Genomic DNA, 24,851 nt, shown 5'->3' with positions numbered 1-24,851 from the left:
GTAATTCATCTTAACAGAACATGCAAGTGGAGGATGCAACGCCGTGTGTCCTTACCGCTCACATGGAAGATGTTAGAATACCTGTCCACGTTTACTTTTCCTCAGCCAACAAGACGAGTAACGAACAGCTAAATCACTAGCCTTTGCAGGCGGAGCGTGAGTTTAAAGTTTGGGGGAGTACATTTTCACCATTAAAAAAAATTCGCCTTTTATAATAAAGCATTCCATGCGTCATCACATTTGCAGACTTATTTGATGAGTAGATTGGATAGTCATAATTTAGGCAAATAATAGAACTCAATCACTGTTTGCGAAAAAGACTGTTCAATGCATGGCTGAGCGTGTATAGCGTAGAGACCTGGGCTATAGGCTATATCAGAAGTTTCTTTCTTTGCACAGGAAAAACACATTTCATGCAGTTGTAGTTCACTTTATATGACTGGAGACATAAGCAGAATCTGTTTTTATTATGGCAAATTACAGGGTAGCCTACTCTGCTGACACTGACAAACAGATCAATAAAAACAATGTCCATATAAGAGCCCAATGAGGAGAGACACGCATAGAATGACGTTCATCTAAACTGGAGGAGGAAATGATTGTCCGAAAACAAACTTTTAAGTGGCACTGACCCAACAATGATAGAGTGGATATGCGCAGTGCGCGCTCACCGGGGATATGGCCGATGCTCTCAGCTGGTGCCAATAAGATAGGCTTTTAGGCCTACTGTTCGCTCAATTAAGTTGAGAATGTTGATCATGTAAAGTCCATCTTTTTAGTTGTCTTCTCTTTACAGCAATAGCCTTTTGCTTTCCGAACTGTACTGAACAAAAATATAAAAGCAACATGTAAAGTGTTGGTCCCATGTTTCATGAGCTGAAATAAAAGATCCCAGAAATGTTCCATAGCCACAAAAAGCTTATTTCTCTCAAATGTTGTGCACAAATTAGTTTACATCCCTTTTTAGTGAGCATTTCTCCTTTACCAAGAGAATCCATCCACCTGACAGGTGTGAGGGAGCGCTTAATTGGCATGCTGACTGCAAAGCTGTTGCCAGAGAATTTAATGTTAATTTCTCTACCATAAGCCATCTCCAACGTCGTTTTAGAAAATTTGGCAGTACGTACAACCGGACGGGAGGAGCATGAGCAGGTAAGCAGCGTGGCGGAGCGACGCTCCAAAATACAAACATTTCTGATAAATATGTTATATTGCAATAGGCTGTTCTCCTGCAAGCCCTACTAGTGAAAGTTTACCAATACCTTGCGGTGTGGTGTGCAAAGAATTCCAGAAAATGTGCTATTAACAACTATGAGCTTACCCAAACTGGAGAAGCTGGATCCATCACATGACAGCCTGTGGGATCTGGAATCTTTCATTGACCAATACTACCATTCCGGCTGCGATATGGATTGTGGGGATTCCTTAACTCAGGCTGGCCATAAGAACCAAGACACCGGGATCTCTGCCATAAAGCCTGCCAAAAGATTTAGGAACTCATCCAGTGACACGGTTGATTTAAACAACTCCACCGGCGATGACGTCAACGCTTCCAAAGTAAGTGTTCATAGTCTCCATAACTCAAAAGCTGTCTGTTTTTAGATGAAATGAGAAAGAACCTCGCTGACCTCAACATCGGCATCGCTTTCAATAACAAAAAACTTGAGGATATGCGCAAAGAGAATAAAACGCTAAGGGGCACTGTTGATGAATTGGAAATCAAAGTAAACAATGTTGACCGTGACAACAGAGTCCTTCAAGAGACCGTGCTGGATACACAGATACGCAGTATGCGGGATAACTTAATATTCTCTGGCACTGAAAAGGTAAAATCTAGAAACCGTCTGTGCGCGAGTTCATATCTACTAATCTGACAATTTCACAAGACCAGCTACAATGAATTACATTTTCGCAAGTACATAGAATAGGAAGCACATCCCACCATGGCCTGTGCACCATAATAGCTTGTTTTGAGCACTTCCAGCAGAAAATCAGGGTACAAAGAAAAGGAAGTCAGCTCAAAGGCACAAACTATGGAATGAACGACCAGCTCCCTAAAGAAATCAGAGAAAGAAGGAAAATACTTTACCCAACGTAAAAAAAATAGACAAATGAGTAGAAGCTTCTCTATGGTGGTTGATAAACTGTACGGTACCAGTCAAAAGTTTGGACACCTACTCGTTCAAGGGTTTTTCTTTATTTTTTACTAGTGAAGACATCAAAACTATGAAATAACACACGGAATCATATATTAACCAAAAAAGTGTTAAACAAATCTAAATATATTTTTTATATTTGAGATTCTTCAAGTAGCCACCCTTTGCCTTGATCACAGCTTTGCACACTTTTGTGATTCTCTCAACCAGCTTCATGAGGTAGTCACCTGGAATGCATTTCCATTAACAGGTGTGCCTTGTTAATTTGTGGAATTTCTTTCCTTAATGCGTTTGAGCCAATCAGTTGTGTTGTGACAAGGTAGGGGTGGTATACAGAAGCCCTATTTGGTAAAAGACCAAGTCCATATTATGGCAAGAACAGCTCAAATAAGCAAATAGAAATGACAGTCCATCATTACTTTAAGACATGAAGGTCAGTCAATCTAGAACATTTCAACAACTTTGACAGTTTCTTCAAGTGCAGTCGCAAAACCATCAAGCGCTTTGACGAAACTGGCTCTCATGAGGACCGCCACAGGAAAGGAAGACCCAGGGGATAAGTTCATTAGTGTTAGCAGCCTCAGAAATTGCAGCCCAAATAAATGCTTCAGAGTTCAATAAACAAACCCATCTCAAGATCAACTGTTCAGAGGAGACTGCGTGAATCAGGCTTTCATGGTTTAATTGCTGCAAAGAAACCACTACTAAAGGACAACAATAAGAAGAATAGATGCTTGGGCCAAGAAGATGAGCAATGGGCATTAGCCTGGTGGAAAGCTGTCCTTTTGGTCTTATGGGTCCAAATTTGAGGTTTTTGGTTCCAACCGCCATGTCTGTGAGGCACAGAGTAGGTGAACGGATTATCTCTGCGGAAGCATGGAGGAGGTGTGATGGTGTGGGTGTGCTTTGCTGGTGACACTGTCAGTGATTGATTTATTTTGAATTCAAGGCACACTTAACCAGCATGGCTACCACAGCATTCTGCAGCGATACGCTATCCCATCTGGTTTGGGCATAGTGGGACTATCATTTGTTTTTCAACAGGACAATGACCCAACACACCTCCAGGCTGTGTAAGGGCTATTTGACCAAGAAGGAGAGTGATGGATTGCTGCATCAGATGACCTGGCCTACACAATCACCCGACCTCAACCGAATTGACATGGTTTGGGCTGAGTTGGACCGTAGAGTGAAGGAAAAGCAGCCAACAAGTGCTCAGCATATGTGGGAGCTCTTTCAAGACTGTTGGAAAAGCATTCCAGGTGAAGCTGGTTGAGAGAATGCCAAGAGTGTGCAAAGCTGTCAAGGCAAATGTGGCTACTTTGAAGAATCAAAAATACTACATGATTCCATGTGTGTTATTTCATAGTTTTGATGTCTTCACTATTATTTTACAATGTAGAAAATAGTATAAACAAATAAAAAATAAACCTTGAATGAGTAGGTGTGTCCAAACTTTTGACTGCTTCTGTACATTGATGGGCTGCATCTCTATGATGTTTGGTAAACTGTACATCGATGGTCAGCTATATAGAGATGCCAAAGAAACACCATGGCACTTCTGATGGGTCACATTGGCTCATTTTAGGCCTAACTCAGACCCTTTGACTATTTCCACATTTTATTTTATAGCCTTGTTCTAAAATGCATTCAATTATTTTCTTGTCAGTCTACACACAGTACCCCATAATGACAAAGCAAAACGTTTTTGGGGACATTTTTTCAAATTATATAAAAAATAAATTACAAGTATTCACACCCTTTGCTATGAGACTTGAAATTGAGCTCAACTGCAACTTGTTTCCATTGGTCATCCTTGAGATGTTTCTACAACTTGATTGGAGTCCACCTGTGGTAAATTCAATTGATTGGACATGATTTGGAAAGGTACACACCTGTCTATATAAGGTCTCACAGTTGACAGTGCATGTCAGAGCAAAAACCAAGCCATGAGGTCGAAGGAATTGTCCATAGAGCTCCAGGATTGTGTCGAGGCACAGATCTGGGGAAGATTACCAAACAATTTCTGCAGCATTGAAGGTCCCCAAGAACACAGTGGCCTCCATCCTTCTTAAATTGAAGAGGTTTGTAACCACCAAGACTCTTCCTTGTGCTGGCCGCCTGGTCGTACTGAGCAATTTGGGGAGAAGAGCCTTGGTCAGGGAGGTGATCAAGAACCCGATGGTCACTCTGACAGAGCTCCAGAGTTCCTCTGTGGAGATGGGAGAACCTTCCAGAACGACAGCCGTCTCTGGTGGAGTGCTGCAATCAGGCCTTTATGATAGAGTGGCAAGACGGAAGCCACTCCTCAGTAAAATGCACATAACAGCCCGCTTGGAGTTTGCCAAAAGTCACCTAAAGGACTCTCCGACCATGAGAAACAAGATTCTCTGGACTGATGAAACTAAGATTGAACTCTTTGGCCTGAATGCCAAGCGTCACGTCTGGAGGAAACCTGGCACCATCCCTACGGTGAAGTATGCTGATGGCAGCATCATGCTGTGGGGATGTTTTTTAGCAGGAGACTAGTCAGGATTGGGGAAAAGAAGAATGGAGAAAAGTACAGAGAGATCCTTGATGAAAACCTGCGACAGCACAGGAGTGGTTTCCGGACATCTCTGAATGTCCTTGAGTGGCCCGGCCTGAGCCTGGACTTGACCCCGATCTAATATCTCTGGAGAGACCTGAAAATAGCTGTGCAGCGACGCTCCCCATCCAACCTGGCAGAGTTTGAGAGGATCTGCAGAGAAGAATGGGAGAAACTCCCCAAAAACAGTTGTGCCAAGATTATAGCGTCATACCCAAGAAGACTCGAGGCTATAATCGCTGCCTAAGGTGCTGTAACAAGGTACTGAGTAAAGGGTCTGAATACTTATGTAAATGTGATTTATTTATTTTTAATACAGTTGAGAAAAAAATCTAAACCTGTTTTTGCTTTGTCATTATGGTGTATTGTGTGTAGATTGAGGATAACCCTTTTTATTTAATCAATTTTAGAATTTGTAAAGTAACAAAATGTGGAAAAAGTCGAGGGGTCTGACTACTTTCTGATTGCACTGTATATAGTATGTATAACCAGGTAGTAGAAGCCTAAGTATTTTTGTCCATTAGTTTACTCCAATTAGGGATGATGGGGTTACTGGGAAAATAATTTTAAATATATATATTTACCAAAAAGTATATAGGGGATTGGAAATTATGCAGACAATTACACTGTGGCTTCTATCAACAATATTAAAGCTGATCAACTGGCCTCACAACCACAGACCACATGTACCACCTCGCCAGTCCAGGACCTACACATTTGGCTTCTTCACCTGCGGGATCGTTTGAGACCAGCCACCCGGACAGCTGATGAAACTGTGGGTTTGCACAACCAAATAATTTCTGCTCAAACTGTCAGAAACCGTCTCAGAGAAGCTCATCTGGGGGCTCGTCGTCCTCACCAGGGTCTTGACCGGACTACGGTTCGGCGTCGTAACTGACTTCAGTGGGCAAATGCTCACCTCCGATGGCCACTGGCACACTGGAGAAGTATGCTCTTCATGGATGAATCCCGGTTTCAACTGGGGCCGGCAGATGGCAGACATTTACATAAGATGGCAGACTAGCGTTGTGTGGGCAAGCGGTTTGCTGATGTCAACGCTGTGAACAGAGTGCCCCATGGTGGCAGTGGGGTTATGGTATAGGCAGCCATAAGCTATGGACAATTAACATAAGTGCATTTTATCGATGGAAATTTGAATGCACAGAGAAACCGTGACGAGTTTGAGGCCCATTGTTGTGCTATTCGTCCGCACGGACCCATGTCGCTGTTCCTAGAAGCTGAAACTGTCCCAGTTCTTCCATGGCCTGCATACTCACAAGACATGTCACCCATTGGGTGCTCTGGATTGACATGTACGACAGTGTGTTCCAGTTCCTGCCAATATCCAGCTACTTCGCACATCCATTGAACAGGAGTGGGACAACATTCCACAGGCCACAATCAACAACCTGATCAACTCTATGCGAAGGAGATGTCCCGCTGCATGAGGCAAATGGTGGTCACACCAGATACTAGCTGGTTTTCTGATCCACACCCAACTTTTGTTTTTAAGGTATCTGTGACCAACAGATGCATATCTGTATTCCCAGTCATGTGAAATCCATAGATTAGGGCCTAATGCATTTATTTTAATTAACTGATTTCCTTATTTGAACTGTAACTCAGTAAAATCTTTGAAATTGTTGCATTTATAATTTTGTTTTGTGTATGTTGTAGCCTGACTAGTTATCGGTTTAGCTATTGTTAGCATGTATTCATGTTTTCGTCATGTCCGCAAAAACTTTACACTGACACTCGCGAATACTGTAAGGCCATACAAAGTTGATTTCCTTTTTGGAACGATTCAAATTATTAATTTAAACCAACAAAACAAACGACTCACTTCGCCGTTGTATTCCTTGGGATTCTGCTCAATCGTGTTGAGTCTAATTTTTGAATCACGAACAGGGATTTTTAGATGTAGCCTTTTTTGGATTATGTGGCAGCAATACTTCCAGTTGATTTTGGCTTCCAATGTATGGAACATTGTAGCTGAGTAGATGCTAGTCAACCGGCAAACGGCAAAGGTAGTTAAGATACATTTGACTGTACTATAAGGGTGCAGTTCCTGGAAGAAGGAAAAAAGTGGGCTTGCTTCAGCTGTATAAAAAGATTTGTAGCCTACCGTAGCCATTTGATCTTTGATATATTGAATGAAGAAATTATTTTATAAAGGCATAAAATGGATTTAGTTGTAATGTTGCAATGTTTTACAACGAAGGTGGTCAACCATCCTCCAGGAGAGCTACTGGGTGTGCTGCTTTTCCTTCCAGTCCCCCTCTAACAAACCACATTTCAGAAATTAGCTGCTCAACCAGACCTCGATAAAATGACACTGATGTGTTTGAGCAGTAGCTCTCCAAGCTGACTCACAATGTGTTTTATATAGTTACCTAACATGTATTCTACTTTGTTGGGGGGGGGGGTTAAGTGCCTTGCACAGCAACAGGAGATGGTACATGGGATCAAAGGTTAGCCTCCCAGTGTTGATACCACATGTATGCTTACTTTTTTATACGTACATAGCTACGCCGATTATTTGTTGATCATGGAAATGTGGTTAAAAGTCGTGAAGTCATCTAAAAATCATGAAATTCTGACCGTAGCTCCTGTTCTGTTTCATCTTTTGAAAGCCTTTTCTTTCACATAAAAAACTATGATTATAAAGAGGATCCAGAGTGCCACAGGTGGTTTTGAAGTCTCCCTTTCTCTTTTCTGTCTCGCTCTTCCCCTCTGCTCAGTCTCGTTACCTCGCTCTCTTTCTCTACCCTCTCTCTGTGTCTCTCTATCTCTGTCTAATTGAAGCCTATCCGGTGTATCTAGGTCCAGTTCTTCTGTTGTCCCCTAGCTGACTGGTCCTCTGTGTTCTGTGTCTGAGACAGCAGCCAGGCCTGTTAGGGGCTGGAGCTCTGACAAACAGAAGGCCTAATGGCAGGATGGATGCCAGAGACGCACAAACATCCCTGGATATAAATAAACACATACACAAAAAATGCTAGGGCACACACACACACACACACACACACACACACACACACAGCTGCACGTACGCACCCACACACATCTTACCCCAGAAACGTTTTGGAGGAAGCACTGTCACGCGTTCCTCTTCTTACTCACTTATTCCTCTGGGACCCTGTACCAACCCCAGTGTCTCTGAAAGCAGCTCTGAAACAGAGCCTGGTAGAGCAGGAACACATGCTTTCATCAAGCCTTCTTCCTCCATATCACGGTCCGAATACACAGGCCGTGTTTTTATATCGACCCCAAAATGTATTACGACACCAAACCCAGAGATTGCCGTGACACCGCCTCGTTGTGTAGTTTGATTGTACAGACAGGTACATGGCATGGATTAAAGTGGGATGTTTTGAGGAGCAGCAAAGACAAAACAGCCTCCATGGGGGGAAGCGCGTAACTGTCAAGCCTAGCGCCGAGCTGCGTTTTGGTTTGACTGGTGGTTTGAGGACTAGGGCTGTGTCCCAAATGGCACCTTAATCCCTTAGAGCCCCATAGGGCTCTGGTCAAAAGTAGTGCACTATAAGGGGAATAGGGTCCATTTGGGACGCACCCTTAGAGGTTCATCCCCACTGAGAAACCATCGCCTAACACATTTTGTCTCATGTTATAAGTCGTGTTTAGATTTTGTTTGTCTTAGTAACACATGCAATAACACGTTATGTTATACTCATGAAATGGTATTTTAGCTTATGTCGTATAGCGTCCAGTTTTCGCCTGTATGTATATGCATCGATCTACACAGCATGGGTCTGTAGCACCTGTCAGTGAAGTGGGATGGATGTTGACCAGATGATCTCATGGTTGTTAAATCGCCCATCAATATCTTGCCACAAGTCTGTCACTAGATGCATATGAATTCCCTCAGACCTGAAAATCTATTGCTGCCAATTCGTTAGAAATCGATAAAACTCTGAATGAAAAGCAAGCCTGGATATGGAGGAAAGTTAGACCAGCATCAATTCCAGACGTTATTTGAACAAATGTCTTTGGCCTGTGTCATAACATTTTTCATGGCCCCCTGGTGTAACATAACCATATCTGTGTCAAATGTTGCGATGCTTTTTCCTGTGACGAAATCGGCCTTAAATGGATGAGAAGGAGACCTGGGCGTGAGCCTGCTATAACAACACCCTTGTGTGATATAAAGCAGTATTTATTTTTTATTATTTTAAGAAACTAGACTACAGGGACACTAGGTGAAAGTTTGCATACACATACAGTGCATTCGGAAAGTATTCAGACCCCTTCACTTTTTCCACATTTTGTTACGTTACAGCCTTATTCAAAAATGTATTCAATTGTTTTTTCCTCATCAATCTACACACCCCATAATGACAAAGCGAAAACAGGTTTATATATATATTTTTAAAGCACGTTCATTCAAAATAAAAAACAAATACCGTATTTACATAAGTATTCAGACCCTTTGCTATGAGACTCGAAATTAAGCTCAGGTGCATCCTGTTTGCATTGGTCATCGTTGAGATGTTTCTACAACTTGATTGTAGTCCACCTGTGGTACATTTAATTGATTGGACATGATTTGGAAAGGCACACACCTGTCTATATAAGGTAGACAGGTGTGTCTACCTTATATAGACAGTTGACAGTGCATGTCAGAGCAAAAACCAAGCCATGAGGTCGAAGGAATTGTCCGTAGAGCTCCAAGACAGGATTGTGTTGGCATGGATCTGGGGAAGGATACAACACAATTTCTTCAGCATTGAAGGTCCCCAAGAACACAGTGGCCTTCATCGTTCTTAAATTGAACAAGTTTGGAACCACCAAGATAATTCCTAAAGCTGGCCGCCCAGCCAAACTGAGCAATAGCGGAGAAGAGCTTTGGTCAGGGAGGTGACCAATGGTCACTCTTATGGTCACTCTTACAGAGCTTCAGAGTTCCTCTGTGGAGATGGTTGCCCTTCTGGAACGTTCTCCCATCTCTGCAGCACTCCACCAATCAAGCCTTCATGTTGGAGTGGCCAGACGAAAGCCACTCCTCTGTAAAAGGCACATGACAGGGGTGGTGGTGAAAGCATCATGCTGTGGGGATTTTTTTCAGCGGCAGGAACTGGGAGGCTAGTCATGATCGAGGCAAAGATGAACGAGCAAAGTACACAGCGATCCTTGATGAAAACCTGCTCCAGAGCGCTCAGGACCTCAGACTGGGGTGATGATTCACCTTCCAACAGGACAATGACCCTAAGCATACAGCCAAGACAACGCAGGAGTGGCTTCGGGACAAGTCTCTGAATATCCTTGAGTGGGCCAGACAGAGCCCGGACTTGAACCCGATCAAACATCTCTTTAGAGACCTGAAAATAGCTATGCAGCAACGCTCCCCATCCAACCTGACAGAGCTTGAGAGGATTTGCAGAAAAGAATGGAAGAAACTCCCAAGTTACAGGTGTACCAAGCTTCTAGCGTTATACCCAAGAAGACTCGAGGCTGTAACCACTGGCAAAGGTCCTTCAATAAAGTACTGAGTAAAGTGTGTGAAGACTTATGTAAATGTGATATATCAGTTGTTTTTTTATATATACATTTGCAATTTCAAAAACCTGTTTTTGCTTTGTCATTATGGGCTGTTGTGTGTAGATTGATGAGGGGGAAAAAACTATTTAATCCATTTTAGAATAAGGCTGTACAGTAACAACATGTGGAAGAAGTCAAGGGGTCTGAATACTTTCCAAATGCACTGTAAATGGATGAGTACGCAGCGAGCAGGCACATACAGTAGTAGTGTGCGGGTCAGCTGTTGGTTTACCTGCACCCGCCAGGAATTGCTAATAATCCATCCGCAGCCGACCAACTATGTGATAAAGTGAAAATCTGAGTCCCGACCCTAACCCGCTATTATAGAAAATGCACTGTAAGGTACTGTCAGAGACGGCAGAAAGTTTAGTTTTTTTGACAGGGGGTGCAGGATTTATTTAGCCTGATTTAGATATGTTTCTGCTTATAATCTATAATTACATGCATGCAGCTCCTCTTCTGTCCTCATATGTTACCCTAGAAGACTAAATAAACCCTTGCTCACCAGGCCGTCATAAATCGATAGAATGAGTGCTTCAATATAGTTGACATTGTGTACAGTTAGGCCCTAAAGCTTAGGCTTAGGCACTAATGACAGATAACCTAAAAGAATGAAAGAGAACCACAATGTAGCCTGTAGTTAGAACTTGCGCAAGAATGATACATTCATGGATTTTTAAAAATGGTATTCAACCAGCCCACCCTTAATCCACACAATATTTCATGACCCTAGACCCACCCACCCTGCTGATATAACCGCAGGGACTGCGGGTTATGAGTCAACCCGCACATCACTAACATACAGTGCATATAGAAAGTCTTTAACCCTTTAACTTTTTTTCACATTTTGCTGCCGCTAGTGGGACAACTTCCGGGGAAACTGGAGGGTGCGCAATTCAAATAAATAATCATAAATATTATGGATTTTAAACATTTATGTACATGTAAGTGTCTTATTTTGTCTGAAAGCTTTAACAATAATTTATCTAACTGCACTGTCCGATTTACAGTAGCTATTACTGTGAAAACATGCCATGCGATTGTTTGAGGACGGCGCCCCACATCAAAATATTTTTCCACCGGCACATGTTTCATGCATTCAACAAATAACGATGAAATATTCACTTACTTTATGAAAATCTTCCTCTGATTTGTCATCCAAAGGGTCCCAGCTATAACATGTAGTGTTGTTTTGTTAGATAAAATCCTTCTTTATATACCAAAAAGTCAATTTAGTTGGGGCCATCGATTTGAGTAATCCACTCGTTCAACATGCACAGAAAGGAATCCGAAAAGCTACCCCTAAACTTTGTTTCAACAAGTCAAAATACGTTTCTACTTACTCCTCAGTTACCCTAAAATGTGATCAAACTATAATATTTTTTACGGTAAGAACTATGTTCAATAGGAAAACGATTTTAGCAGGTGCGTAATGTCTTCATGTCGCACTCAAACACGAATTTCCAAGACTGCGTCCTTCTGCTAAAACTGATATTTCTTATTTGTTTTTGAAGTTACAAGCCTGAAACCTTGAACATAGACTGCTGACGCCCTGTGGAAGCCATAGGAATTGCATCCAGGGAGCTAATTTTCAATATTACCTTACTCTTGCATTTCTAAGAGGATGGTTTCCCCCCAAAAAATTGAATTGTTTTTTCTTTGGATTTTCTCCTATCATATCTATTATGTTACATTATCCTACATTATTTTAACGTTTCTACAAACTTCAAAGGTGTTTTCTTTCCAATGGTACCAATTATATGCACATCCAGGCTTCAGGGCCTGAGCTACAGGCAGTTTACTTTGGGCATGTCATTCAGACAGGAAGTGGAGAAAAAAGGGGCCCAGCCCAAAGAAGTTAAAAAGGATTAAATTAGATTTTTCCCCCCTACAGAGCTACACAACCTACTCCACATTTTCAAAGTGAATTAATATTTTCCACAAAACAATAACAAATAAAAATGAAATATCATAATTGGAAGTCTAATATTTGGTGGAAGCACCTTTGGCAGCTGGGAATCATTTGGAATAAGATTTGACCAACTTTGCAAAATGTTTAGGGGAACATACACTGAGTGTATAAAACATTAGGAACACCTTCCTAATATTGAGTTGCACCCCTTTTGCCCTCAAAACAGCCTCAATTCGTTGGGGCATGGACTACAAGGTGTCAACAGTGTTTCACAGGGAGACTACAATGTTTCCCGCAGTTGTCAAGTTGGCTGGATGTTGTTTGGATGGTGGACCATTCTTTATACACACAGGAAACTGTTGAGCGTGAAGGCAGCGTTGCAGTTATTGACACGCTCATACCGGTGCTCCTGGCACCTACTACCATACACCGGTCAAAGGCACTTAAACTTTTTGTCTTACACATTCACCCTCTGAATGGCATACATACACAATCCATGTCTCAATTGGCTTAAAAATCATTGTTTTGCCTGTTTTCTCCCCTTCGTCTACACTGATTGAAGTAGAGTTAACAAGTGACATCAATAAGGCATAACTTTCACCTGTTAAGTCTGTTATTGAAACAGCAGGTGTTCCTAATGTTTTGGATACTCTGTGTATATCCATTGTTTTTGTCAATTTGCTCAAGCTCATTTACATTTGCTTGGTAATAATTGATTGACATCAATATTCTTTTAAAGCAGATTTAGGTCAGGACTGAGACGAGACCACTCAGGAACACTCAACATCTCTTGGAAAGCCATTCTGGCGTGTCTTTACCTGGACTTTGCTCCTTTCATATTTATTTTGATGCCCAGTCCCTGCCGATGACGAGCATCAAATCAAATGTTGTGCCACATACAAGTGTTTAGCAGATGTTATTGCGGGTGTAGCGAAATGCTTGTGTTTCTAGCTCAGACAGTGCAGTTATATTAAACAAGTAATATCTAAAAATACACACAATCTAAAGTAAAATAATGGAATTAAGAATATATAACTATTTAGACGAGCAATTTCAGAGCGACAAAGACTTAGATACAGTAGAATAGTATAGAATACAATATATACATATGAGATGAGTAATGCAAAATGTGTGAAGATTATTAAAGTCACTAGTGTTCCAATTATTAGTGGCCAGTCATTTCAAGTCTATGTATATAGGGCAACAGCCTCTGTGCTGGTGATGGCTATTTAACAGTCAGATGGCCTTGAGATAGAAGCTGTTTTTCAGTCTTGTTCCCAACTTTGATGCACCTGTACTGACCTCGCATACCCATAACATGATGCTGCCACCATGATACTTGGAAATACTCAATCAACAACATTGCATTCACTCTGTTACTGGCCTGTATGACAAAGTGAAAAGAAAGAAGCCTGTGTTTAATTTTTTTTATTTAAATCCAATCCAAATGATCCATTCTGTTTGCAACAAGGCTGTTAAGTAATACTGCAAGACAACACAGCAAATTATTTAACGTTTTTGCCTAAACTACAGGGTTGCGTCAAATTCAACAACACGGAGTGAAACCCAATTTTATTTTCATGTATTGTGTTGGCAGCACCATGTTATGGGTATGCTTGTCACCGGCAGGAACTGGGGAGTTTGTCAGGATCAAAAGTAATATTAAAGGAGTTTGAGGAAAACCTGCCTCAGTTTTCTGAAAACCTAACCCTGGGATAGTTGTATTTTTCAGCAAGACAATTCTGCATATTTTAATGCCAAAGACACACCAAGAGGTGTTGAGTGGTCTACTCTCAATCCTGACTTAAATTTGATTGAAAATCAGAGACGAGGTTTCAATATTGCTGTCCGTCAATGATTTCCAACCTAATGTAATGTGCTTGAGCAATTTTGACGTAAACGATGGCTGTATGTTGCCCTAAGAGTTGTGCAATGTTGGTAGAACCAAATTATTCACAACTGTAATGGCTGCCAAAGGTGCTTCCACCAATTATCTCAGGGAGATGGAGATTTATCCAATTATGTCAGTCATAAAATAATGTAATTTAAAACATTTTCTATAACTTTCTTTCACTTTGAAAATGTGGAGTAGGTTGTGTAGATCTGTAGGGATTTTTTATTTATTTAATCCCTTTTTAGATTTAATTTTAAGGCAGCAAAATGTGAAAAAATGTCAAGGGTGTGTAGACTTTCTATAGGCACTGTGCATACACACTCACACATAATACTCAATAATTAACTCGTCATACATTTTCTATGTATGCTTTGTTCGATCTCTGTACGGAGATGGCTCCGTTTAAAAAAAAAAAAAAAAAAATTTAAAAAAAGATTTCTAAGTAACCCTGCAGAATGGCAGGGTAATCCTTTGATGCTGCTGTTGTGGTTGACTATTCCCAGCTCCTTAGCTCAACATCAATCTCTTTCTCGCCCTCTCTCTCTGCAGAAGCATGCACAAGCTCACCCAGTTGGAGAGGCTGGACTTGGGGAGTAACGAGTTCACTGAAGTGGTGAGTGTCTCTCTGTCCTGCCCTCGGCTGAACCTCAGTACTCTAAAGTCATTGGCTTCCTGAATGGTTGTAAATTAATTGAGCTTTCATTTCTCTCCCTTTCTGTCCCTCTCTTCTGTGTCTTTCGCTCTCCCCACTCTTTCTCTCACTGTCTCTCCCCACTCTCTTTCCCTCTCTCGTCCCTACCCCCAGCCTGAGGTATTGGAGCAGCTCACTGGAATCAAAGAGCTGTGGATGGATGGAAACAGACTGACGTTCCTACCAGGGGTAAGATGATAAACTGCCATTCAACTCCCCACAGGCTTATTCTTCCTGTGCACCTTCACACCGTCTGTCTTGTCCTACCTACAGTATGGTGGTAAAACATTCCCCAGAGACACAAACTGTGTGTGAACTCAAAACTGTTCAAGCCAACACAGTACGATATTATTAAAGACGTTTTGCTCCCTGTCCAACGTCCCTGTCCAAGATTCATGTCGCTAATGACGAATCCACAGACCAATTAATCTGTTGGTTCGACGTCATTGTGTGATCCAAACGATTGTGTTTTGCTGTGGTTCGTCGTCATCAGTACGTGTTGCGTAATGCCTCTCGCTCTCTTTCGCTCATGGAAATGGCCAGCTTGTTTGGTAAATAGGTCATAATTAAAACATTAGCGCGCCGCAAGCATTTCGACAGCAACCCCGTAATCACAGGCTGTCCCTGGATTAGGATTACTGAATACTGCCTGGCATCACTGTGGAACATTATTAAAGAATGCCTCATAAACCATGCCTAGGAACGTTGCGATGTACACTGCATTTCACTGCGCTAATGTTTGTTATAATGACTTTGAAATGACCTGTTTAATTAAGAAACCAAACGCTTCTCAAAACACGGCAGCCAGACCATTATTTCTCCTTTCCTTTTGTCTTTCGTTCATTTCCGTGAAAGCAGGCTCATATTAGGTTGTACTTTTGTCGATTGTTTGTGTGTACACGTTTGACTATACTTGGGATTACCAGAAGTCCTCACAAACCAACCAAAATTATTTGAAGTGAGGACATTTTGCTATTTTAGGCTTCAGGGTTAGGGATAATAGGAATCAATAGTTGGTCCCCTAAAGTCCCCAGGTATTGTAAGACATAGCTGTGTGTTTGTGTGTGTACTCATGCATGTTTGTGTTCTCCAGAGGCTGGGCACTCTGAAGCAGCTGTCCTACCTGGATGTGTCCAAGAACAACCTGGAGATGGTGGACGAGCAGATCTGTGGCTGTGAGAGCCTGCAGGACCTGCTGCTCTCTAACAACGCACTCACACAGCTGCCCGGATCCATAGGTGAGTGGCTACACACACAGACTGTATATACCCACAGACCCGAAAGATGGACAAAGACCGGCATGAATACACAAACAGTGCCCATCTCTTTACCTCGTGATAAAGGCTGTATGACGAAGCCCAGTGACCAGATACGGGGCCTCTGCCAAGCCATTGTTGATGTGTGTCTAATGAACATCGTTGGTTGTTATTCTGGGGGAGAAGAGGAATATTGGCTTTAATTGAATCTCATTCTGGAATGAATGACTCACCTGGATGCATATTGAAGAAGTGGACTTCCAGAAGCATGTTTCTTCACCAAAGCAGTTTTCTGTTCAATCCATATCACCGTATACATTTTTTAAAAATGGTGGATGGAACATCTAAATATCTGATAACATTTTACGGGGATATGTGTTTATGGCAGCCCTCTTGGAATTTTATTTCTAAGCATTCAGCTCTCATTCTGATGAGAGATACTCTGCTTTCCCATTAAATAAGATGAAGCAAATGCGTACAGCTGGATTCAGTAAGCAATTTATTAAGCCCCAAGCGATGGCCGTAAAGCCAGTTTCAGTATTGTTGGTGGTATTAATTATTAATCTGTTGCATTACTGTAATGCATACTCTTTTGGTGATCCAGCTGAGAATCAGAATCAATTTGTGTGTGCACTGTAGCAGTGTGCTGTTACCTAATGTATTATGTATCTTTATCTCTCTCGTCCTACCGCTCTCTTATTCACTCTCTCTACCCCTCTTTTCTCTTTCTTCCTCCTTCCCTCCCTCCTCCTCTTCCTCCTTCCATCCCTCCCTCCCTCTCAGGCTCCCTGAAGAAACTAACCGCCCTGAAAGTGGATGAGAACCAGCTCATGTATCTGCCCGACTCTGTCGGAGGGTGAGTTTTACTATAGCCATAGTTTTAAAACAACCAGACCCATCCTGATTGGTTCACATTGATCCTCATCCAATCATATCATAGAACGCTGCAGTACAGTACACCAATATAGGGCTAGGTTTGATTAATTGACCTAAGCCCTTTGTCCCATCGACCTCATTCTACACATGTGCCCGCTATGAGACGATTCACGGTTGTCAGTGATTGTAGTGGTTGAGGCGTTAGTCCCAATGATTTAGGTGAGTGAACTAATCCTGACTGCTCTATTGTGGATGGGTACAATGGTAATCCCCGACCCCAGGAACCTCCTAAAACCGTATTGACAGATTAAAGCCGCCGTTTAAGTCTGCTTCGCCAATACTCAACTACTTACGATCGGTTAGGCCAGTTGTTGGCAGTTGACTGCTGTTTCCTGGTGACCTGGAAGTCAATACAGGCTGGGACTTGACCAAGTTTAGATTTGACCTCTGTGGAAGAAAAGGAAAAGCCGCACACTCTAATTTACCAACGTAAGACTTGAACTCTGACTACAGACGTGATCGTCTGTATGGAGCAACAAGGACAAATTACATTTTAATCCATCAACATAGTATGTGTGGTAGCCAACTTGCATTTAAAGATCTTGGCAACTTGGTTTATAATTTTTCTGTTTTATTGTTGACATTTTTCTTTTCTTTTTCCCCTTCTGGTCCATTTTTGTTTTTGTTTCCCGAAATTGCCAATTACCCTGTATGTTAGCTTGTATTTCCTGGTCCGGGATTAGGAAAAGTTTCTTGGCGGGATTATAAATATGTGATTGCAAGGGGAACCGTGGTTTAATCCCAGACCAGGATTGTAAAGCAAACTGAGTAAATGCATTTAATCTTGTATTTCATTCAATTTGCTTTAGATCTTGAGTTGTATTCGATGTCCTACACTCTTGTTTGTCCCTGGTCTTGACTTCTGAGCAGCGGAATCAGATTCCTCTCTTTACTCGGTTGCTATAGAGCAGGTATTCCCAAACTGGGGTATGTGCAATGCCGTCGGGGGTACGCCAAATACAAATGTGATTCACATTGTAAAAAATAAAATGTATTATTAATTTTTTTCCTTCACATTTTCAAACAGTATATTTATTTTTTCCAACGGGGCTATACATTTGGATGAGGTATTTTTCTCGCCTGAGTAGTCTCGTTTCACTGCCAAAAATAAAATTTAACCATCTAGTGTTCAGCGAGATAACAATACAATGTCAAATACAGGTAGCCTAGTCAAATGATTAAGATCCAATAACATTAACCGTTACTCTCTCGCGGGAAACCTTCACTCTTGCGCAGACATTTAGAAACTAAACATGACAATTTGAAAAATAAGCCTCATGAGTTTTCTGAGCGAGAATAAAGACATGTATAAAAGCAAGAGATACCATTAATAAGAAGCGTATTTTATGGTGAGCTACCGAGTGGCTAAGACAGGCAAGCCTCATACTATTGTGGAGGACTTAATTCTTCCTGTTGCTGCAGATATGGCTGGGACAATGCTGGGGGAAAGGCCAAAAAAACTATACAGACAATGCCGCCATCAAACAACAGTGTTTCACGACGCATCACTGTCATGGCAGGAGATGTTTTGAAACAATTACTGCTTCGCATACAAGCCAGTGAATATTATGCGTTACAGCTGGATGACAGACGTGTCGGGCCCATGTCCTGGTATATGTCCGTTGCGTTTATGGGCGGTCAGTTAAGGAAGACATCCTCTTTCGCAAACCACTGGAAACCAGGACAACGTGAGAGGATATTTTTAAAGTACTGGGCAGCTTTGTGACATCAAATGGACTTTGGTGGTCAAGATGTGTTGGTATGTACTGATGATGCAAAAGCCATGACAGTGAAACATAGTGGAGTGGTAACGCGTGTGCAAGCAGTTACTCCCTAACTCAAGCTGACGGACAATGTCAAATGTGATATAGCAAAGCATCTGAGTGAGCTGGGTGTGCAACTCCGCAGGCAATTTCCCAAAACGGATGACACAAACAACTGGATTCATTATCCCTTTCATGCCCTGCCTCAGTCCACTTACTGATATCTGAACAAGAGAGCCTCATCTAAATTGCAACAAGTGGTTCTGTGAAAATGTAATTTAATCAGAAGCCACTGCTAGATTTCTGGATAGGGCTGCGCTCAGAGTTTCTTGGCAAATCGTGCTGTTAAGATACTGATGCCTTTTGCAACCACATACATATGTGAAAGTGGATTCTCGGCCCTCATTAGCATGAAAACTAAATACAGGCACAGACTGTGTGGAAAATGATTTAAGACGAAGACTCTCTCCAATACCACCCAACATTGCAGAGTTATGCGCATCCTTTCAAGCACACCATTCTCGTTAATCTGTGGTGAGTTATTCACTATTTTTGTGTAAGATGGCTAAATAAAGTGCAAAATTATTCATTATTATTATATTATTATTTGTGCCCTGGTCCTGTAAGAGCTCTGTCACTTCCCATGAGCCGGGTTGTGACAAAAACTCACACTGATTCTTATGTTTTAATACATGTATAGTATTGTTTGTGTGTGTGTGTGTGTGTGACAGGCTTACAATGATGGCAAAAAACAACATTTTAGAGTGCGCTGACCCTGGTGCTAGAGGTGGTACACAGCTGGAGGTTGAATGTTTGAAGGGGTACAGGACTATAAAAAGTTTGGGAACCACTGCATAGAGAATATGGAGAATGATAATACTAGAACACAAGTTGTTCTCCTCTATCAGCTATTTTTATCCCACAGCCTTTGGTGACTGGCCAGTAAGCAGCAGGTCCATCTCACTTTGCCTTTAGAAAAGCGTGCATTTACATTTTTAATGGCGCAGAAATCGCCAGCTGCCAGCCTTTTCTCCTATCTTCTCTGTTTTCAATAGAACTTTATTGTCCGTTTTTCTGAGATTTGTTTTCTGCCTTTTCCCAACCCATGCATGCACGCACACGCGTACACACACACATACTGAGGCACAGGGTCAGCTGCAGCAGGACACGTACTCAGAGCATGCCCTGACCAGCTGTTCACTGACATTTTCAACCTCTCCCTGACCCAGTCTGTAATACGTTCATGTTTCAAGCAGTCCCCAAGAGCGCCAAGGTAACCTGTCTAAATGACTATCGCCCGTAGCACTCACATCTGTAGCCATGAAATGCTTGTAAAGGCTGGTCATGGCCCACATCAACACCATCATCTCAGACACCCTGGACCCACTCCAATTCGCATCCCGCCCCAACAGATCCACAGATGACGCAATCTCTATTGGACTCCACACTGCCCTCTCCCACCTGAACAAGAGGAACACCTGTGTGAGAATGCTGTTCATTGACTACAGCTCAGCGTTCAACACCATAGTGCCCTCCAAGATCATCACTAAGCTAAGGACCCTGGGGCTAAACACCTCCATCAGCAACTGGATCCTGGACTTCCTGATGGGCCGCCCCCAGGTGGTGAGGGTAGGCAACAACACATCCGCCACGCTGACCCTCAGCACGGGGGGGTCGCTCAGGGGTGCATGCTTAGCCCCCTCCTGTACTCCCTGTTCACCTAACACTATTATTAAGTTTCCTAACGACATGCCAGTGGTAAGCCTGATCACCGACGATGATGAGGCAGCCTATAGGAGGAGGTCAGTGACCGGACAGTGTGGGGCCAGGACAACATTTCCCTCAAAGTCAGCAAGACAAAGGAAGTGATCGTGGACTACAGTAAACGGAGGCATGAGCATGCCCCCGTCCACATCGACGGGCTTGTAGATGAGCAGGGCGAGAGCTTCAAGTTCCTCGGTGTCCACATCATTAAGGAATTAACATGGTCCACACACACCAACACAGTCGTGAAGAAGACACGACAACACCTCTTCCCCCTCAAGAGGCTGAAAGGGTTTTTGGCATGGGCCATCAGATCCTCAAAAAGTTCTACAGATGCACCATTGAGATCGTCTTGACTGGCTGCATCACCACTTGGTATTGCAACTGCTTGGTATCCGACCGCTGGGTACATCACTGGGGCCGAGTTCCCTGCCATCGGGGCAGCAGTTAGCCCAGTGGTTAGAGCGTTGGGCCAGTAACCGAAAGGTTGCTAGATCGAATCATTGAGCTGTCAAGGTAAAAATCTGTCGTTCTGCCCCTGAACAAGGCAGTTAACCCACCGTTCCTAGGCCGTCATTGTAAACGAGAATTTGTTCATAACTGACTTGCCTAGTTAAATAAAGGTTAAATATAAAAAATATATATAAAACATCCATGACCTCTATACCTGGAACTCCAGCCACCCAAGTCAGACAGTTCTCTCTGCTACCGCGTGTGAAGCGACATAAATACAGCAAGACTTGAACCAACAGGACCATGAACAGCTTCTACCCACAAGCCGTAAGACTGCTAAATAGTTAAACAAATAGCTACCTGGACTATCTGCATTGACCCTTTTTTACTCATACGCTGCTGCTACTGTTTATCTATCCTGTTGCCTAATCACTTTATCCCTAGCTACAGTACCAGTCAAAAGTTTGGACACACATACTCATTCCAGGGTTTTTCTTTATTTGTACTATTTTCTACATTGTAAAACTAACTATGAAATAACACATATGGAGTCATGTAGTAACCAAAAAAGTGTTGAAAAATCTAAATATATGTTATATTTGATATTCTTCTAAGTAGCCACCCTTTGCCTTGATGACAGCTTTGCACACTCTTGGCAGTTTTGATGTCTTCACTATTATTCTACAATGTAGAAAATAATAATAAAAAAAACAAAAAAAAACCTGAATGGAACACTGGTACCCCGTGTTTATAGCCAAGTTATATTTACTCATTGTGTATTCCTTGTCATTATTTTTGTAGTATTTTTCCAATTCAATTTTTTCTCTGCATTGTTGGGAAGGGCCCTTAAGTAAGCATTTCACTGTTAGTCTACACCTGTTGTTTACGAAGCATATGACACATACAGTTATTTGATTTGATTGCAGCGCCCCTGTAATGCCTTCTGGCCTACCGGTGACCAGGGTTCTAAATTAATATTTTTCATTGGTATCACTGGTGCTCCCAAATTGTAGTTAGTAGCACATTTTTTATTGATTTGAGATAGCCTATATGAAGTCTAGCTACTTTTGAAGAACATGTTGTGCTCTAGAAATGAATATGTAACACTTTAAATACTTCAGTTTATTATAAAAGCTCAAATGTTGATGCGAATACCTGTCATTTAAATTACGAAGTCATTTGTACAATATAAGTTTCTACATTGTGTAAAATCACGATTTTGGGTAACGGCTTGCACGTAGTTTTAGAACGGCCCACGACATGGTTTATGAATGTAAAATGTGGTTTTGAGAGGAAGGTTTTTATTTGTTAATATGGATCCAATCCTTTGCCCTGTTTGGGCTAGAAGCAAGCTGTTTTCGCTGTAGTAATGGTGCAACCATGATGCTAACGAATCTGCACTTTGTTTTTCCTTTAGGGCACTCGGAAACAATGGTACAGCGAAGCCTTATCATTACAACAATTATTATCTGGGAGATGGTCTTTTGGGTGCACAGTGCTCCCAACATGAAACTGCTGGTCGCATGGCAACGTATTTGGTCGCATATGCTTACTCTGGCTTAATCTAATGTAGCTGGCATATAATAAACGTCTGAAACTAGATTCGCCCCCCCCACATACTGGTCTTGACGAGAAGGAAACAAAAACTTTCGGGGTTCTCTCCTGCACTGTTCATCCAATCCAGTAAATGTGGAGGAAGAGTGAAGATTGAGTGTCGCCTTGATAACGTCCAAAAGTGGAAGTCGAGTCACAGGCTCTCTTTCCATTTCCCCTCAAGAACCGGAACATCCAGTTGTTGGGACCTCAGCAGAGGCTACTCTGGCTCAACTCCAGCTTAAATTTCACATGTGAAACATCTATCCGCAGACGCAGTATGTCTTTTTTGTATTAATGCTGGAATAAAAACACCAGATATATTCAGTGTATGCTAGCATGAGAAAACAGAATAATGAGAACCAGATACAGTATGGAAGAGTTTTGGATGTAGAGTAACCTCTTCTCCAGCGAGTCTTCCAGTCACAGAATAATCATTCACTCTTTTTTCATGATATGCCGTGTAGTGCAGTCCGAGATAGTTATGGCAGCTGAGTCAGTCAGAAAATAGGACATTTGACAGGGGATAAAGATTCCAAGGACTGTTGGCTAGTTCGAGCAGGAAAAATACATTTTTTAGGACTTCCCTCACTATGGTATAAAGCTGTCTCCTGTCCCTCGTGATAAAATGCCTCTAGAATGAATAATTCAACCAAAGCCCTGTCCACACTAAACACCTATTTTCTCTTCTCCTCGTCCTCTGCCTGTCCTCCTCCTTTCCCTCTGTTTCTTCTTCCTCCTCTTGTTCCACCTCTGTAGGCTGGCAGCCCTGGATGAGCTGGACTGTAGTTTTAACGAGATTGAGGCTCTGCCCTCCTCCATCGGACAGTGTGTCAGCATACGCACCTTCGCCGCTGACCACAACTTCCTCACACAGCTGCCCCCAGAGGTGAGCATTGGAGTCCCACGCAGTGTGTTTACGAGTGCCGGTTTGTGTTATTATGTGCACGCTGTGCTGTGTGCTTATGTACAAAACATAAATTGTGTGTGTGTGTTTCACATCAACTTATCGTGTCCGGCCCCAGCTGTGTGATGATTTCCTATCCCTCTGTCCTATCCCTCTTATCTGCACATCAGATGGGCAGCTGGAAGAATGCCACCGTGTTGTTCCTGCACTCCAACAAGCTGGAGTCTCTGCCCGAGGAGATGGGAGACATGACCAAGCTCAAGGTCATCAACCTCAGTGACAACAAGTGAGTCTAGCCTCCTGTCTCTACTCCTCCCGTCTCAGCCGGGTGGCAGTCCAGTCAGATTGTCGATGCAATCTGGAAAGCAGCCAGATAGGCAGGAGATCAGAGTTGATGGGGCCTCTTTTATTGAGAAAGTCTGTCATTCTTCATCACGCAGTCTTATCCAGGTTCGGCGCAACTCTCCCATGTCACATCCCCCCTCGTCACTACCATCTCAACCCGCTACACTCCTTATCCCAGCTAAGATGGGGGAACGTTAATCACATTAAACATGGGTTACAAATGAGGATAGGCATTGTTGAAAATATGACTGCAGTGAAAATTAATCTCTAGTACTAGTGGGGTGGAGGCAGCACATTTGTCAGGGTTGAATGGAGAGTCACAGACGCTGCAGGAGAGGCTACGCACACACTCTAACCCCCCCCCCAGGGAGGCGTCACACATTTCCACACACAGTATTTACTTTACTTAGCCTGGTTCACATGCAGCTGAAATGGAGATGTTATGGATAAAACAAATGGTTGAACATCCATATGTGGTACCATGGCTAAAGCCCAAGCTTCACAGCATCACGTTAACCCAATCTTTAATCCGTGGAACTTGACGACACAATGTATTATTGCAACTTTCGCTTATGTGTTGCTGTGAACATCACTCAAATCAATTTGATCTCCTCTAACTTTTCCCATTGGTGCTGGTGTTCTCAGAGGGTTTCATTGGAGCGCTCGAACAGTCGACACACAAGTTTAACACAGTAGTTAAAATGGGTACCGGTCTACCAGCTGCTCCCTTTATTGTGCAAAGCCACTCTACTGTTGCCACACGGTGCCTTGTAAAACATGTCCATCCAGCTTATTGGAACCAGCGCTGGCACCAGAGCAATCTCTCTCTGCTGCGTCCGCCACCAAAGTGGATTATATAAGGCGCTGAAAAAACACACACACGGGCTGTGTGTGTCAACAATGGAGAAAAATAATCAGAATGCATTCCCCCACTTTGCACACATTTACCCAAACTCCCGGAGACCCTAGAAGTAAATCATTGGTGAATAATGATACAGGAGTTAAAGCCTTGAACCAGGAAGATAACGTTTGGACCAG

The 24,851-nt window shown here is 42.5% G+C and overlaps 1 protein-coding gene across 3 annotated transcripts in view; it reads left to right on the top strand.

The window, feature by feature from the left end:
* Positions 1 to 24,851, top strand: part of LOC120020969 (erbin-like) — a 145,185-nt gene that overhangs the window by 95,385 nt on the left and 24,949 nt on the right. For all 3 annotated transcript variants that reach the window (XM_038964641.1, XM_038964642.1, XM_038964640.1), the window contains exons 8-13: positions 14,655 to 14,718; positions 14,911 to 14,985; positions 15,890 to 16,034; positions 16,836 to 16,908; positions 23,321 to 23,450; positions 23,639 to 23,754. In XM_038964641.1, the coding sequence (XP_038820569.1) occupies positions 14,655 to 14,718; positions 14,911 to 14,985; positions 15,890 to 16,034; positions 16,836 to 16,908; positions 23,321 to 23,450; positions 23,639 to 23,754 (603 nt within the window). The remainder of the gene's footprint in view (positions 1 to 14,654; positions 14,719 to 14,910; positions 14,986 to 15,889; positions 16,035 to 16,835; positions 16,909 to 23,320; positions 23,451 to 23,638; positions 23,755 to 24,851) is intronic.

Source organism: Salvelinus namaycush, chromosome 26 (genome assembly GCF_016432855.1).
Source record: "Salvelinus namaycush isolate Seneca chromosome 26, SaNama_1.0, whole genome shotgun sequence".
Classification (NCBI taxonomy): Eukaryota; Metazoa; Chordata; class Actinopteri; order Salmoniformes; family Salmonidae; genus Salvelinus; species Salvelinus namaycush.
The sequence above is the reverse complement of the archived record's forward strand: the minus strand, read 5'-3'. Positions and strand labels throughout refer to the sequence as shown.